The sequence below is a fragment of the Labrus bergylta genome, chromosome 17 (genome assembly GCF_963930695.1).
Source record: "Labrus bergylta chromosome 17, fLabBer1.1, whole genome shotgun sequence".
Classification (NCBI taxonomy): Eukaryota; Metazoa; Chordata; class Actinopteri; order Labriformes; family Labridae; genus Labrus; species Labrus bergylta.
In genome coordinates, this window is record NC_089211.1 from 15,909,113 (window position 1) to 15,923,732 (window position 14,620).

General features: G+C 39.1%; 1 protein-coding gene across 3 annotated transcripts in view; it reads left to right on the top strand.

The window, feature by feature from the left end:
• clip1b (CAP-GLY domain containing linker protein 1b) overlaps positions 1 to 14,620 on the top strand; it is a 38,320-nt gene that overhangs the window by 7,403 nt on the left and 16,297 nt on the right. For 2 of the 3 annotated variants that reach the window (XM_065965766.1, XM_065965767.1), the window contains 8 exons: positions 774 to 877; positions 1,561 to 1,621; positions 3,299 to 3,403; positions 4,817 to 4,978; positions 5,229 to 5,324; positions 6,275 to 6,332; positions 6,454 to 6,539; positions 9,948 to 10,022. In XM_065965766.1, coding sequence (XP_065821838.1) covers positions 774 to 877; positions 1,561 to 1,621; positions 3,299 to 3,403; positions 4,817 to 4,978; positions 5,229 to 5,324; positions 6,275 to 6,332; positions 6,454 to 6,539; positions 9,948 to 10,022 — 747 coding nt within the window. The remainder of the gene's footprint in view (positions 1 to 773; positions 878 to 1,560; positions 1,622 to 3,298; positions 3,404 to 4,816; positions 4,979 to 5,228; positions 5,325 to 6,274; positions 6,333 to 6,453; positions 6,540 to 9,947; positions 10,023 to 14,620) is intronic. The other variant, XM_065965768.1, reaches the window with a different exon arrangement.

A 14,620-nucleotide genomic window follows, 5' to 3' on the forward strand; every position in this document is an offset into this window, starting at 1 on the left:
TCAGTTTACTACTAAGTTAGTTCAGTCAGGAGAGACTTAAGTAAGAGTTTACAGTGATTTGTTTAACAGTTTTGGAAAAGTAAATATGTAATGACTTCATGCACTCAGAGGGAGGCAGGATAGGACACCCCCTTATGGAGTCTAGACCCTGGTGGTGGTGGCGATAGAAGATTGCAGGATGTGATGAGGAGTGGGTTTCTGAGGCTGTATCTGGACTCTGCTGAAAGGAAAGGAGGTGACTGATGGGGCGGAGGAGGGTCGCGGCGATCGCACTGAAATGACAAACTGACTGCTGAGGAGAAAGAGAACAGATTGTAAAATGTGACCGCAGCAGGATGATTGGTTGAGAGAGGTTGTGGCAGAATCGGGTTGGATTATTACTTAAAGAGTAAACGCCCATAATCAGCTGATCACCGCAGCAGGGAGGAGGTGGAAGTGGTAGAGAGGGAGTGGCTAAGTTAAATGAATGAAATTGAATGAATGTGTGAGAGATTATAACCAGTCTTTCTGCTTGAACGTAAGCTGAGCTCCATTTCTGAACGACTAATAAAACATTTCTATCAACAGGAGACAATCAAGAACTCTCCAAGAGTCACGGAATTGTTCAATGTCTCAGGACAAATCAAACATAGCGTTAGAGGCCTTTTCTGACTGAAGGAGAAACTTTTAATTTATCAGCATTTTAAAGATAACCTCGTCAATCATTAAAAATGATAAAACATATAAATGTTGGTGACTGGATCTTCTTTGTGTGTGTTTTTTTTCTCTTACAGTATGCAGGAGAGATGGAGACCAAGTTGGATCAGCTGCGTTCGCTGGTGGAGGCAGCCGACCGAGAGAAAGTGGAGCTGCTCAACCAGCTAGAGGAGGAGAAGAGGTGGGTGTTCTGTCCTCACCGGCACATGGTGAAACTGTTTAAAGGTGTTATTACAGTCAGAGGTAAAAGCAGAGGATCACTGCTCTGGAAATGTTTCTATGTGTCATTATCTAAACTGTACAGTGATGGAAGTACTCATATCTTTTATTGAAAGGTATATTTTGTAACAAAAATCAACTCGACCTATGTCATGTATTTATTGTTTGGTTGGTTTGTGCTTTATCTCAAATGTTTCCAAAAACTTTAAACCCAAGAGAAGAGTAATTAGAGTAAAAAAAAGAGTAAAAGTTATAGGTGCTTTTCATTTATCCTACATTTAGCTTTAACCAACCAATGGATGGCATCACTGGGACTACACCAAGTGGATTGTATACAGTCTATTGTTAAAGTGAAAGTCTTCCTTGAGGGAGAAAGTAAAAATACATATTTAGATCCTGGTCTGTGGCTAAAGGTTTAAGCTATCAAATAAATCTAATCAAGTAAAAAAAAAAAAAAATACAACATTTCGGTTGTAGATTTAGAGTACAAATAGAGACATGACAGCAGAAATAATCTCAACCTGTCTCCCACTAGGACCTACTGAGAGTTAAAGTGCAGTACTTGTAGATGTACTCAGCTACTTTCTGAATATGAACAGTAGAAATACTTTGAATGGAAACTTTCAAATTGTCCCCGTTTGACAGGAAAGTGGAGGATCTGCAGTTCAGCGTGGAAGAAGCGTGCATCACCAAAGGAGACCTGGAGGTAACTCATGTTATATAATCCGGTCCTCAATTAAACATATTCCCTCACTCACTGCAGCTATTTACCTCCCACATGTCAGGCCAATGTTTGAATGAGACTCATGTTTGAATAATTGACGGACTAAATGGAAAGTTGATTAGGTTTCTTATTTAAGTTTAAGATTTTCAACCCAGATTCACTGGTAATGTGACTTTACAGATCCATTCTTAAACACCTCTAAGAGCTCACAGGCTCATTATGGTCACTGAAATGATTACTACCAGATCTTAATGTATTTATTTTTGAATTTGGAGGATTACATCATCACTTTCTAAGCAGATGTCTAAAATGTTGCGATGATGTTTTGCAGTGAAACCAAAGATACGTTTATTTATAAAGGACTGTTCATGTATACTGTAGAGCAATACAAACAGAACATGAAGAGCATACAAAGAAATATGACACAAGTCAAATTAGGCGGGACAAATAATGATTAAATTAAAAGAATAAAGGGAAACAGTGAAAAGGAAAAGGAAATAAAAAGCATTTAAATACAACTTCTGAATATAAGCATATAAGGAGTGGTTGAACTTGTGGGAATGCAGCAGCAAATAAAAAGATTTGAATATCTGAGAAGACCCCAAGAAGAAAAATAATATGATGTTCAGTCAGACATTTGCTTTGTCCAGTTTCTTCTGCTCCGATGACTTTAGGTCATCACATCTGGCTAACACATGTCCCGGTTGAGGATTTGAAGCTAGAGACAGATACCAAAGTTCAACCTGTGCACCTCTCAGATCGTGAAAAAACTTCTGGAAAAAAATCACCATGATGTTTAAAGCCCGTGTTATGTGTGATGCATCCAGACACCTGAAGTCTGAGCCCGGCTTTAGTCTTTGTTTTAAAAACAGAACACTGTCGACCTTGAACCCTCCTGAATGTGAGTTTTTTTAACCTAAACCTCCTGAGCTTGTCTTTTTGCTTTGGCTCGCTTTGTTGAAGCACCATCTTCACTTTGAAAATGTGAAGATTATCCTCTAACTTGCATAACTGCTTTCAAATGTCTTCTAAAGATTAAGAGCCCATGATTAAATCAATCATCCTCTCTTCAAGTCTTCAAGTCTTCCTCCCCCATCTGAATCATTCATTTGTGTTCTCGCTCTGACATCTTCTTTCTTCCTGCTTCTTTTATTTCTTCACTCATTCTAAATTCACTGACTCTTACCTTCTGATTTTCCAACCATCTGCAGCACTTACATTACCATCCTCTTTTCCCTCTTTTCATCCACGCTCCTCTACTTGAGCTGTTTTTGTTTTTAATCTTTTCGCCTCGCCTTCAGTCTTTTATACCCTTTCATCTTCCTCTCTTGTCTGCATCTTTATCCCTCTTCAGAGGAATTACCACCTGAATTAGCTTCCTTTAAATCCTGGATTACAAGCAAACAAGTGCAATTAGAAGAGAAACACAAGTTTCTGAGAGTCAGAATGAGCTTATTGGAAGAATGAACTCCCTAATTCATCAGAGAAATCTTCTCCTTTGTCCACAACCAGCTGATATAACAGAAACAGAGCCTTCTTTCTCACTGGCCTTCTCTTTAAAGTCTTTTTTTGTTTCTTTCTGTGCGTGGCACAAAGCTGGCATGTCAGTGTTGCATTGCTGTTTGTTGTCCTTCTCTTCCTGCTCTCTCTTACTAACAGACGCAGACCAGGCTGGAGCATGCCCACATAAAGGAGCTCGAGCAGAGCCTGCTCTTTGAAAAGACCAAAGCTGAAAAACTCCAGAGGGATTTAGAGGACACTAGGGTAATGCTGGCAGTCCCTTGATGAGTGACGTCCTTCCCCCCCACCACACTCGATTCATAATGATTCACAGAAATCATCGAAGGAACCACAGCAATGCAAATAGTCAGACTTATCGACACATGCAAAGCGGGACATTTACATTTCACTGGGCTTGAGCTTTTCTAATCATGCAGGTCTATCTCTGAAAGTTCTGCATGTTTGCATGATGCTTTTTTTTTTTTTAGAAGATAGACTTTTGCTTCTTCTGCTTATGAAGATGTCGCCCTTCCTTTTTGCTTCAACAAAAAAAACTCAGGAAAAGACCAAAACCAAAATACTTTTAATTTCTCCACTATGTCATTTGGCCTCAAACACAGTGCTTCATACTAAAATAATATTATTGAATATACAAATATAATGAGTGTCATTAAAAAAAAGGGCATTAATAAGTTCCTATTAGTGATGTCGTTTTTATTCAATCATTTGTAGACAGTGGCGGATGAATCCACATTTTTGCTCTTGTGAGTAATTAAAGCAGCAGTAAGGCTAATAAGGACTGTATGCAAACTAAACAGTGCTCAAACATTGGTGCCCATGATTTGCTATTAAGACTTTTAATGCTCCAAAGCTTAGAGGAAATGGATTTATCAGGCTGTGCACACATTGATTTTGATTTTGGTATTTTTATGGTATTTGTTGACAAAAAAAGAATAAAAGTTTCAACACCGCTATCCGTTACCCTTTAACCAGAAGGTCCAAACTTTGAGCGGTCTCTCAGGAGTCAAAGTCTCCTGAAGTAAGAATATGAATCCCTGCTGATACCACGTTCTCCACGTTTTTTGCCTTCTCCTGTCGAGTCCGTTTTTCCCACTTGATACGACACAATACATCACACATTATTTTCCCCTTGTGGAAATGAGTCCCAAAGGGGGGCCATCAGGTGTACAACACAACATTTTTGTCTATGTGAGGCAACATTATTAATGTCCACATTTTAGAAAATTCACCAATTTCTGATAAGGACGCTGATAAAGTGAATTTTTGAAGCAGAAATTATTTTCTTTATGAATCCTGAACCAATGTGACAACATGGTAATCGTATGGTTGATTTGATTTACATTTTTAAGGATATTTTACACATCTGAGTACTTTAAAAACAGATAACGTCAGGTAAGATGTTTACTTCTTGCTGGGGTAAAAATAATTATGCAAGTATGAGTATAATTAAATAAGTATGAAGGCGATAAATGCGACAAAAGTCAACTTTGTTGTACATTTATTTTTAAAACTGAAAGAAGTAGATGTGGTATTTTCATGAACTTGCTTGTATTTTTCTCGACCCCACAATACAATCCAGGCTCATTCCTTTCCTCTGTCTCTCTTCGATATCTTCACTGGCTTCGTGCCGTTCTCTCTCCACGCGCTCCGCTGCAGGTGGCCACGGTGTCGGAGCGCTCCAGGATCATGGAGCTGGAGAGGGAGGTGGCAGACCTCCAGCTCAGGCTTCGGGCGTCCAAGCAGAAGGAGGATGCTGGGTCTCTGTCCCAGCAGCAGATCAGCAGCCTGAAGGCCCAGGCGCAGTCTCAGGAGAAAAAAGTTTGTGCCAGAAACTTTGCAATCCAATTCTTGTTCCGCTGATTCATTGTTAGAATCATATAGTTTATGGCAGGATGTGAAACCAGAAGACCTGCTGTCATTTCTTTTAACAGCCCGTCTTAAGCCCCTGGATTAAATAGATGTCATTTCAGTGTGTGTTTGTTAAAGCTACTAGGTTAATGTATAATTTACGGGTCCTCTCAGGTGTACGTGTGTCAACTCTACATTCTATACTGTGTGTCCTGAACAGATCAGTGAGCTGAGCGTCGACGCGGAGAGCAAACAGAAAGAGCTTCAGTCTCTGGAGAAAGATAAGAGCGACATGGAACAGCAGCTGACTGAACTGGTGAGAAAAGGATGAAACCGGGGAGGGAAACTCACCACGAGGCCGCTAATAGCTCAACGACTTGCCCGTTATTTGCTCCTGCTTTCTGCTCCGTCTCAAGAACCTATTCGACTATCTGCATATGGTGCTAATGATAATCAAGCACAAAAAAAAGCCCATAAAAATGTTCTGCTTTGTGCTGTTTACACTTATTCTGCGTCTGACTGTGGAGATGAGCCACCAGCCCCTCCCCTCTCTGATGTGCTGTACGCTGTGTGTTGTGTGCTCTCCTCTCTCCACATCGGCAACAGTTGAAAAGCTGGATAGGGAGGAGACACCTGAAGTCAACTCTTGAAAGATGTGATACAAGTTTAACCATTTATAATAGCGGTAGCTTTCTCCCAGGGTCGAGCCAGCCGCAGCATCCTGTCTCGATAAGATGAACCTCTCATCCTGTGCTGTGTAACTGTCTCTGCACATGTGGATACAGTGTTTGCATTTGTTCTTGGGTGAAGCCCCCAGACTGCTTTAAACCCTGATTTCAATTTAATTAATATTTACAGACTACAGATGCCTAATTAATGTTCTGTTGACCATTAAATGAACGAATCCCCCTGTAGTTTTGGCTCTAGAAGTTCCACAGAAATGTGATTGGGTCTTATTTAGTCATAAAGCTGTCCTGACTTAAACAGAACTCCCAGTGGGCCTAATGAAACACAAGGCAGACATGTAGAAAACGCCAGCATATTTCCTCAATGAAGTGCGTGTCCATGAGGGTCTAATTGTAGATTCCACTAGTCATGTTGTTTTTCACTGTTTTTGCTCGCGGGCATCCTGAAAGTGGCCTCGTTAAGAGAGGTATTTTATCCACAAAGCGTGCATGTTTTTCAAGGCCTGGTCATCATTTCTAGGTTAGCTAAAGGTCCAGGAATGTAACCGTGTAGTCAACGCTGATGTTTTCTCCTTCTCAGAGACAAAAGCTTGAGACAGCTGAGGAGGAGAGCAAGAGGACGGCGAAGAGCATGCAAGGTAAACCTATCAAATGTTACTCGGCTTGTTTTTTTTTTGTTTTTTTTCTAAATGTCTGATCCTTTTCTCATCCGTTTTCAACATGACTCTTACGGTTGATGATGTGTTTTGTTGTTGTCAGAATTGGAGCAGAGTTTGGAGAAGTCGAATAAGGATTGCCAAACCCTGAGAGAGGAGAGTCAGAACAGAGAGAAAGAGCTGACACAGGTGGGTCAACACATCGGTGGTGAAAAAGAACTGAGTATCTTTCTGCAAGTGCAATTTGGAGCTACCTTGACTTACCTTGAGAATTTCAGTTTAAATTGATTTCATGCTTCGATCCAATTTTATTTATCTGAAGTTTGAAATAACGGCTAACCTTCAGATTTGAGATGTAAATTGGGGAGAGGTTGATAAATGCTTTATTACCACTCAACCACACATTGGGGAGGCATTGGGATGAGAAAATAAGTAGTTCTTAAATTCAACAGGCAGATTCTTAATCTTTGTAACAAAACATAAACACATAATATCCACTTAGAGTTAGGGCTCCTTCAAAAAATATTCTTATCTCATAAATCATCTTAATACTTCATTAGGATTTTTGGAGGCTTTTTGCCATTATTAGATAGGACAGCTGAAAGAGAGAGGGAAAATGTTGGGAGTGGAGAGTGGAGGATGGCATGCAGCAAAAATGCCGAGGTCGGATTCGAACCCACGGCTGCTGCCTCCGTACATGGGGCGCGACAGAACCGCTTGCCTATGCGGTGCCCCAAACATTAGGACTTCGATGCAGGATATTGATTTCAGCATTTTCATCGTTGTACTTCTACCTAAACTTACATCAAGAGTCTGTATTTTTATTGAGTCTATAAAGAGTTTTGTATATAATTCACCAGAATAACAAAAAAGATTACAACTGTGAGATCTAAGTTAAATCTTTAGCTCTCCTTATTATTGTTTTACATCCTCTCCTATTGTGTCTGAAAACAGTCTGATTACTCAGCATGTTGAATATGAATGTGCATTTATTGATTTTCACCGTGATACCTCAGTCGGTTTCAAGCTGTGAAAACATTTGTACAGATTTACATTTGTTGTATTCTCAGGGGGAAATGATGAAAATGTCACGTTCACATATTATATAAAGTTGTGGGCACTTTCAAGTGGGCTTCCCTTTAATCCCTCCTTCTGTAATCTTCTCTTCTCAGCGTTCTTTCATTAAGACTTAGCGCAGCACTCCCACTCTGACGCTGACACTGTCCTCAGGCTGGATTTAATGTTGTTAAAACATTACTAACACACACATGCACACAGCACTCTCATTTCCATTTTGGGTTTTTTTGAGTCCACGCCGCAGCGCTATCTTTGATTCAAGCTGCTAAATGTGTCATTTGTCATATAACAATCATTTGTCTTAATGAAATACTGAATCTGTTTCCTGGAAAGTGTCAAACATAGAACATGTGAGAGGATGAAACATGGCGTTTTACAAGAATACATAAAGTATTTTTTGTACGGCAGTTCAAAATACAGGAGGTTCACAATCGTCCTGTATTGAACATTTTCCAAAATTACAGATTAGGCATGCACAGACTATATAAACTTCTTTAATATCACAGAGACAAGTGACAACCTTGCACTTACTTTTAAGCCACATATCATTAAAAACTATAAATTGTGGATTTGAAAGTGTGTTGGTACACAGAAAAAGAGTTAGGTGAAAGTAAAACAGCAGTCTTTGAGTTTAATCAACCTTATTAATGTCGAGGTGAAGCATCTCCAGTAGTTTATTAGATTATTACTGTGTACGCTTTTCTCCTTACCGAATGTCTTTTCTGATTATGGTTTCAATTCATTTATCAATCAGTCGACCAATCAATCAAGTTTTATATAATAGCACATTAGAACATATTCATAATCACATGGAATTAAAAGTGCTTCACAGTGATTGATCAAATGTAGGATGTTAAACGTGAATACTGTAAGTGGTATTCTACTTTTTGGTAGAAAACAAGGCTTTATTACTGGATACTTACAAATGAAATAAGTATAATGTTAGTTGTGTTTTTGTGAGGACGGAAGGGAAGATTTGAAGTTTACTTGGACACATTTAGTCCAGCTGTGTTGGCAAGAAATAAGGAGTGCTTTAAGACGTGAGGAGTTTTTGTCTGGTTATGAAACAAACTCAGATTATTTTTTATGCTTATTTATGACTTACAAAAGCAAATAAGACCATTAGAGAATGAGATTTATTATTGCTACAGGGTGATTTTATATCTTTGTCTCTCCTGCTGTGGAGTTCTTGTTAGACAAGGCGGCTATTAGCACTACCAAAAAAATTTTTTCAGAAAAGTCACTGTGAGTTAGATGTTAGGCTTTTAAAATGAAGCTAGAGGGTCACTTTTTTGTCTGAAAGAAAACTGTACTTACACATTTACATGACAAGATCTGCAAATTTAATAAATCGTCCTGCTTTGTCCACAGGGGGCGCCAAAAACGACACAAACCAAAAGTTCCTCCCAGCAGCTTTCACTTCTATTACTTACTGTACTGACATGACCGAATTACACTTTCCGAACATTTCTTAACAAATGAAACCATTGATGTTTAGGATGAACCCAACGAGACATACAAAGTCTTCATAACGGAAACTAATCGTGATGTGGTGAAAAAATAGAGGCTGAGTCGTCGCCTGGAGTCTCTCTTTCTAAATTTGAGAGACCCCAATGGACCATACAGCTTGCAGTCATAACAGAGCATTTTTGTTCTTGTTTCCTGAAGTCAGAGCTTTCTGCTCTCACTTCATGGACATGAACAAGCTAGAGGCGGACTGAGTTAAGAGCTTTCTTTCTTTTTTTAGCAAAGATTGTGTGCGACCTCTGTCTGCTCTCTCTGATGAATTAATGGAGCGCTGTTTTTTTAAATGAAAAGGTCCTTTTGGGCTTCAGGCCTAAATTAAGAGTGATATTGATGTTTTTCGCCTTTTGCTATATAAATGTTAATATTAAGCTGTTCTAATTACTTTTTGTCATATCAACAATAGATCAGATGAATCTGTGTGCTTAGAAAGAGAACATTAACAAATAGAAAGGAGTGTGATTTGGACATATCAGGAGGACACAAACACAGTCATGGTATGTTTGGGTTTGGTGTACAGCGTTTGTCTGCTGCCCTTTAGTGGCTGAATACAGTTTGTGCCACTTCAGATTAATAATACAAACTTTTAAAATAGTTTCATCAAATTGGGATGTATACGTAGATGATTTGAGGTTAATCACAACGAATCAAATCGTTATTGTGAGAACAGACTTTCACTTACTGTAATTATCCCAAAAACAGCAGAATTATCATATAAAAGGCTGAATAAAACCGAGCACCTGAGAGAAATTACATGAAGAATGAACCATGCTTTATCTTCTTGTCATCATTACAACATTTTCATCATCACAACGCTTTCACGGTCAATGACAAATATTTCGAGAAATTAGTTTGGAAATTGTGTTTTGTCCAAGTCAGACAATGATTATTTTTTAACATGTTCTCAGGTTAACAACTTGTCTTGTCATATTTCATTCTCCAAACTTAGCCGTACCACTGAATATGGGGCTAAATGTCATTATTATGTTCACCCAGGCTACGGAAAAGTTCGACAGGACGGCGCTGACGCTTGAGCAGCTGACCAATGAGAAGAAGACGCTTGAGACGCAGGTGAGTGCACAGAAAACATCTGAGATTGTATTCAGCAGAAGACCTTAAATACCCACTGTCCCTGAAGTCAACATGTCATCATTTATTTTTATAAGCTGTATATTTTTAGGTCTATGCAGTGACGCTCACTGCTGGATCCCTTTATGGTTTGTTGTTGTTGTTGTTGTTCTTCCTTTTTTTCTGATATTGCTTTGCTAAAAATCGTCATGCGGAAAAAAAACTGTTCAACTAAAATTGGTAGGTGGGTGGAAAACGCCACCCCTTACTCAGGCAGAGAAAATCACCATTGACCTCATGATGGCGCTGTAACAATCTATGCTTGTTTTCATCTCTAACACGGCTAGGCTTAGAGTCAAAACACTTTCATCATGTTAATCTCTCAATTAGTCTGTGTCTTTGCTCCGATCGTCTCTGGATTAGAAAATGCCACATTTGCAAGTTGTTATGAATTTTCTGAAACATGTTTTTATCTGAGAACTCGTCCCAAATAGTAAAGCCTGTCGCATAAGACGCTGACAGAACCATCTGTGGACTTTTGCAGCTAAAAGGGGAAAAAAAACTTACTGTTTGATCCATTGTTTACGTAGTTTTTCAGGAAAGACAGAGGCAAGGACCACTTTTTAGAAAAACAATAATGTTCTTTGATCGTGAAGTTCTCCATGGCCTTTCATGTAACCAGTTGTGATGCTTGTAGCTAACATTAGAGCAGACTATTTTCACTTTTGCTCTTTTATTTCTGGATTTAATAATGCTCAAATGTTGTGTAACTCTCTAATTGCAGCTCCATGCACAATAGAAATTCAGAGGAGAGTGAGTTTGTGTTTCTGTGTGTGTTTCTGTGTGTGTTTCTGTGTGTGTGTGTGTGTGTGTGTGTGTGTGTGTGAGTTTGTGTGTGTCATACACTGTGTAAAGCTTTCATACATGAACGTACATAAGTTCAGCATTCATCGCCTGCAGGTTTTTTATTACGTATTCACATCAAGGTTCCCACGCTTGATCGCATGTGACTGTGCAAGTCACAGTCATCGCATTGAATCAGCCGCGCATGAAGTCCTCCATCATCTCTCTCTGTTATCCTCTGTCTGTCTCTCCCCTCTCAGCCTACACGACTCACCTCCATCTGTAACGTGATATTTTCATCATTTCATACTCATGCGTCCCCTCTGACTGAGATCCACCTGCAGCCGTTCAGACACACTGCTGCTCCCCGGTGCACTCTGCCTCGCCTACACTCATCTCCTCTCTGAATTGAGCTTCCTGTGAGCTCCAGATGGTCGCTCTTATGACTTCCAGAGAAAGAATTGCACAAAAGAGCGGGAAACATAGACTTTAGATGAGAAACATGCTCTAGTTTTGGTAGAATTCATTGATGCTATTTGGTTTGTAAAACTCTTCATGCAGCCATTCAGTCACTGCAGCTTTAGCTCACCTATCTGTAGCTTTTTCACAAGGTGAGAAATATGTAAGATTTATACTGAATTCAATCATAAAATGACCTTACTATATCATCAGACATTAAGGAAGAGCTGACAATAATGCAGCAGCCAGTATGTCCTCTTTCTAAGTTTTGATTGTGGTCAATGGTTGGTCTCTATTTGTTTTTACTAGAGAAAGGTAGGCAGTTATAAAGCACTGCTCCATCGTCAACCAGGTAAACAGAAAACCTACAGGTGTTGCAGTCATGGAAGCCAGCAAGCCCAACTGGTTCAGATTGAACTGATCCTACCTTGGCATTTTTCTAATAAGCTCCACGATCAGGAACATGGTAAAACTAGGATCAATATTTGAGATGCTTTTGAAAAATGGAGAGGTTTCAAGATCGATGCAGAACTGGCTAAACACTGAAGCTTCAGTGTCCGCGACATGGCGACCTGCGTGTACATCGACTCTAAGGAGGAGGGACCGGGGGCAGACAGTTCTCTCTCTCTCTCTCTCTCTCTGATGTTTTGAATTTAGACTGCAGTACTCATTTTTAACACTAGGTGTCAGTTGCATATTGCTCCTTTTAGCAATAATTTGAGATTGGTCACAGTGAATGAAAAAAAAGTACTCCGTGTTTTTACCAAAATTCAGTCAAAGTCAACATTTTACAGTGTAGGAATTCTGTTTCATGTGAAAGGGACGTGTAGAAACCATTCATGGTTCCAGCTCCTTAACGTAAAGATGAACTCCTTTTTGTAAATTGAATGCATTTGTAAATGAAGCTTGGACTGTTGGTTGGACAAGAGAATCAAAATGGAATTTTCACTTTGATCTTTGGGTAACCCTCTGAACTTTCTCCTGTTTTTTCCTCCTTTTTTTTATGAATATTTTAGTACTTTTACTTGAGGGGAAAAAAACATTTCCTCCATTCTTGCTACAAAATCCTGTAAAATGTGTTTTGAGTTCATGTGGAACCGTCATGAAACAAGACAAATGTGACTACAGCTACAAAAAGAGAGACTGAAAAAGTAAGAACGAGAGAGAGAGAGAGAGAAAGAGAGCACAGAAGTTAGTCTCTGTAAAGAACAGACACAAACACACGTTTCGTAGCATTTATTTATTCATTACATCTGCCTCAGTGCTCCACTCAGCCATGTAGCTTTAGGTTGTGATGTAATCCTGCGTGTGTGTGTGTGTGTGTGTGTGTGTGTGTGTGTGTGTGTGTGTGTGTGTGTGTGTGTGTGTGTGTGTGTGTGTGTGTGTGTGTGTGTGTGTGAGATGCCTGGCCTGGCAGAACATTGCTTTAGTTAATGAACGGTTGACTTGAGTTAGACCCTTCTCTCTTAAGCTGTTATGCATCTGCTGGATGTAAAAACTGAAATGATGGCGTTTGTTGAAGAATGATTATTAGCTATAATGAACTATTTCTGTTTGTCCAGTTTGTGCTGCTCATCCTGCCTTTACACACTACATGTGTTTGGGACATGTTTCTCCTTTTTATACCACTTAATTGGCACCAATTAATCTGAGGATTAAATTCAATCTGACTGAATGATAAGGGTCTGAAAGCCTGGCTCTTATAAACCAGGCCTCCAGCCAATAAGTAAAATGTACTCATGCTGAGTGAGGAAGCATCGCTTGTATATATTCAGTTATTTTCTTTCTGAGTTATCACGATAAACTCAGACTTTAGCATGTGACTTTGCGATTGCTGTTGCTGCGAATACAATGGAATTGGGATTTATTGCGCAGAGCTAGTGCTTTAAACGTCTGGCAGGCTGCTTTTAAAGTCACTAACAAGAGTTCTTCAGAAAGAAGTCATAAACAGTTAAAATAACTTCTGATGGTCTCAGATTCAATGGGCTTTTATTAAGATGCCTGGAAAAAAAACCCACATTTTTAAACGGTTCGCTTTTCTTTCAAGTCATTAAAATGACGTTCAATGTTCACATTTGACTCATGTGACTGTGCAGTAGTTATCTTGAATTACTGTTACACTTCAGAAAACATTAAATCAATGTGAAGGTTACACTGCTGGGCAAAGTGTGCAACTACCAAACTTTATTTTGCCTCATGGATTAACAAAGAAAGCAACCTTCCATATTATCCTAGGAAAATATAGCTACCTTTCAGCATTCAATGGATTTTAGGGCTATTTTGTTATCTAGACACAATCACATATACATAAGTTCTAATGAGAAAATATACTTATGTTCAGATATACATTTTAAATGTGATAATATACTGAGCATCTGTCAGTTTTCAGTTAAGGTTAAACAAACACATACAACACATCGGGCTCTTTAAAATGTAATCAAAAGCCATTTTCAGCAATTTCTGACAAAAACAATGATCATGAAAATAAATGTAGTTTTTTTTTTAAAGGATTTTTTGGGGGGCATTTCTGCTTTTAGAGGACAGGGGAGAGAGAGTGGGGAATGACATGCAGGAAAAGGAGCCACATATCGGACCTGAATCCTGGCCTGCCACTTGGAGGACTGTAGTCTCTCTCCAATATATTGATATGGCAGTATATTGTCATTATATAATTATTAAATCGCTGGTGCAAAGTATTGTTATTCAGTTTATTAAAAACGCGATTTCCCTGACAGTTTGTCTCACTGCGTCAATACCTCGTGACTCCTCACGGTGGCGCTTATGAAATGAGTGAAGCTGATGTGAGCAGAGGGGAACGCTGAAGGAGAAGTTGCAGTAATAAGAAGTTGACTTTGATTTGAGGTGAAATTGACAACAAATAGTGAATGAATGAACATTATTAGTACCTTTTCAGGGGCATTTTGTATTTTTTCCGAAAATATATCAATTGAGGATATCGTATTGTATAACTATGGTATGGCATCGTATCAGTGCTGAACTGTATTGGAATAACCGGGCGGATATTGTGATATTTTTGCTGTCATCAACACATAATGCAGTTTTAAAAAGAAAAGGAAAACAACACTTTACCAGATAAATACAATCTGCCTCATTTTCTGGATTCAAATCTAAACCCCCTCCTGCTTTGATCCCACACGGCGTCCAGCCCTCTGCACAACAGCGATTCTTCCACACACACACACACATTTGATCATAAACTTGAAGAATAAACTTTTGGCTTGTTATAGGTTTACTGGTGCTTCATCGACCATTTCTAACAAAGTTCAAAGCTATGTTTA